Genomic DNA, 2,785 nt, shown 5'->3' on the forward strand with positions numbered 1-2,785 from the left:
AGTTATAATTTAATATTTTTTTTTAATTAAAGAAAAAAGAAAATAATAAATTTTTAAATTAACTAATTGAAAATTTGATTATGCTGTTTCAACCATTTGTTTTAAGGCATTTCTATCTGCTCCACTGAAACGTTTTTGTTCTATTCCATCTTTAACAAGAACGAATGTTGGCATTGATCTAACTTTATAATTAACACAAATTTCTTCAGCTTGGTCTACATCAACTTTAACAAATTTAATGTTATTGTATTGACCAGCAAGTTCTTCAAAATATGGACTAATAGATCTACAAGGACCACACCATGTAGCAAAGAAATCAATAACAATAACTTTTTCAGTAGAAAGAAGAGCAGTTAATTGATCAAGAGCATTAATATGAAGTACAGCCATAATGATGAATAATTGAATGGATTTAAAGATTGAAATTTATTATTAAATAGAGTTTAATGAAGTATTTTACGTGTTCACAAATACTTATGGTCCATTTGTTAACTTCTCTAGTTTTCTTTTTTTTTTGTCTAGACCTTCTTTTTATTCTCACTTTCTTATTCTCTTTTTTAATTCTTCTATAAATATTTCTTTGATTTAACTTTTTTGTTTTTCAATATTTTCTGAATTTTGTGTATTATTGTAAAATATGATATAAATAACATTATTAAAAATAAAATTGTTATTATCTAAAACATAAATAAAATTTTTTTCGTTGCGTCATCAATAAAACTAGAAATTAATGGAAGAAAAGGAATAAATAGAATATTCTTTATCTTCTTAACTATATGACGCCATGAAATTCAAACAAAAAGGAAAGAACTACCTGGTTACACTTAGAAATTGCAATGGACAGTGCATATAATCCATTCAACATACATCAGGGAGAAGAGAAATCTGGAAATTCTATTATAGTATGTAATGGTAAACCGATTAAAACTAATTTACACAATCTTTTGGAAATAAATATTCTAAAAACGATGCATAGAGATGAATTTAATGAGTACCAACGAAAAATTAAACAATTTAGACAATTGACTGAAGAAGAAAGGAATATATTAAAAGGTGTAGAGAGAAAGATCAAAGCTCAAGAAAGTTTACGGAAATGTCGTATTAAAAAGAAAGAAGAAATTATCACTATGGAAAAAGAAATTGCATTGATGAAACGTAAAACTAGTGAATTACAAAAAGAAAATGATCAAATTGCAGATATTCTCAGTGAATGTGAAAATTGTAAAAATAATATTATTTTGAAATAAATTAATAAATAAATAATCGACTATTGTTTTTAATGAATTTTCATATATTTTGTTACTTTTTACTTAAAAAAAATAAAAAAGGAGTGTTACTAAAGTAATTTTATATTATTGAGGTTAGTTAATTGTAAAAAAATATGAGTTTTATCTTTTTCAAAAAAAAAACTTTTAAAAATACTTTAAAATATCATTTATTATTTCTTTTTTTTTCTTTGGTAATTCAAATTGTGTAGTTTTTGATTTTCTTGTAAAGAATTCATGTGATAAACATTCTTTGACAGAATACCTTTTTGATGGATCTATTACTATCATATGTTCAATTAGGTCTTTTAATTCATCTGGTAAGCATGAAAATAACTCGTCTGTATTGAAACTTCCATTAAATAATTTCTTTTGTTCAAAATGTCCATTAAACTCAAATGGATTTCTTCCAACTGCTAATGTATACATCAATACACCACAACTCCAAACATCAACTTTAAATGCATCGTATTGAAGTTCTTTCGATGAAAAACTCTTTTTTTCTTTAGGTAATTCATTATTTACTGATAGCTTTTTATATTCATTCCATCCTTTAAATAATTCAGGAGAAAAATATGTTGGCGTTCCACATAATGTCTTTGCCATTTCACCTTCTCCTACAATTCTTGCTGTTCCAAAATCAGTTATTTTAATTTCTGATTTAGTTCCACTAAATAGTACATTTTCTGGTTTAACATCTCTATGTACAATTTTATTCGAATGAAGGTATTGTAAGGCATTAAGTAGTTGTAAAGAAATTTTTTTTAATACTTGAATATCTATTTTTCCACATCTTTTTAATATTGATTGAAGTGATCCACCTGGTAAATATTCCATTACAATAATAATATATTCTCCAATTTGATAACTTTCATATGTAGTAACAATGTTCTGATGATGAAGAGATTGTACAATTTCATTTTCTTTGTATTTCTTATTTGGTTTATTTTTCATTATTTTTATAGCTCTAATTTCTTTTGATGTCATGTCAAATACCTTACGTACTTGTCCAAATGACCCTCTCCCAATTAATTCTTGTATTACATATCTTTTAAAAAAATTATTGGAATGTTCTGGTAACTGATTTATAACTCCCATTTCAAAATAAAGATATTGTGCACTCTCTTTTAATTCTGGACTTAATACAGATATTTCATCAAACATATTAATAACTGTTTCAACACCTTTTTCCAGTAAAATTCCATTTAACCATGTTCCATTTCTTGAATTATCAATGATAGTGGTAATTCGAGTATCATTAACTTTTTTAGTAAGGATGGTAAAATGATGTGAACTTATCTTCTCACACTTTAGTCCAAGTGATTTATTTCTCCCAACATTTGTTTTATCAAGAAATAATGATAAAGAAGGTTGTTGAGGTTTTGTACTTTTTAACTTCCCCCATGACTCATCTGTAGTTGACATCACAAATGTTTACAATTGAGTTTTTGTCTTTGAAATTAAAAAATGAAAATCTTAAATTAAAATTTATTACTCATTTCTGTGAAGAATCTTTTTTA

General features: G+C 25.2%; 3 protein-coding genes across 3 annotated transcripts; 1 reads left to right on the plus strand and 2 right to left on the minus strand.

Annotated features, from left to right (window-relative positions):
- Positions 1–78: 78 nt before the first annotated feature.
- ENU1_096820 (thioredoxin, putative) lies at positions 79–390 on the minus strand (the record flags this gene model as incomplete). Its single annotated transcript, XM_008859189.1, has 1 exon — positions 79–390. One exon carries the CDS (start codon positions 388–390, stop codon positions 79–81), a length of 312 nt encoding a protein of 103 aa, XP_008857411.1.
- A 446-nt stretch (positions 391–836) lies between these two features.
- ENU1_096830 (hypothetical protein) lies at positions 837–1,247 on the plus strand (the record flags this gene model as incomplete). The annotated part of the gene is made up of 1 exon (XM_008859190.1): positions 837–1,247. The coding sequence occupies one exon, from the start codon at positions 837–839 to the stop codon at positions 1,245–1,247; it is 411 nt and encodes a 136-aa protein (XP_008857412.1).
- A 165-nt stretch (positions 1,248–1,412) lies between these two features.
- ENU1_096840 (protein kinase domain containing protein) lies at positions 1,413–2,690 on the minus strand (the record flags this gene model as incomplete). The annotated part of the gene is made up of 1 exon (XM_008859191.1): positions 1,413–2,690. One exon carries the CDS (start codon positions 2,688–2,690, stop codon positions 1,413–1,415), a length of 1,278 nt encoding a protein of 425 aa, XP_008857413.1.
- Positions 2,691–2,785: the final 95 nt, after the last annotated feature.

This window comes from Entamoeba nuttalli, assembly GCF_000257125.1.
Source record: "Entamoeba nuttalli P19 unplaced genomic scaffold asmbl_4194, whole genome shotgun sequence".
Taxonomy (NCBI): Eukaryota; Evosea; order Mastigamoebida; family Endamoebidae; genus Entamoeba; species Entamoeba nuttalli.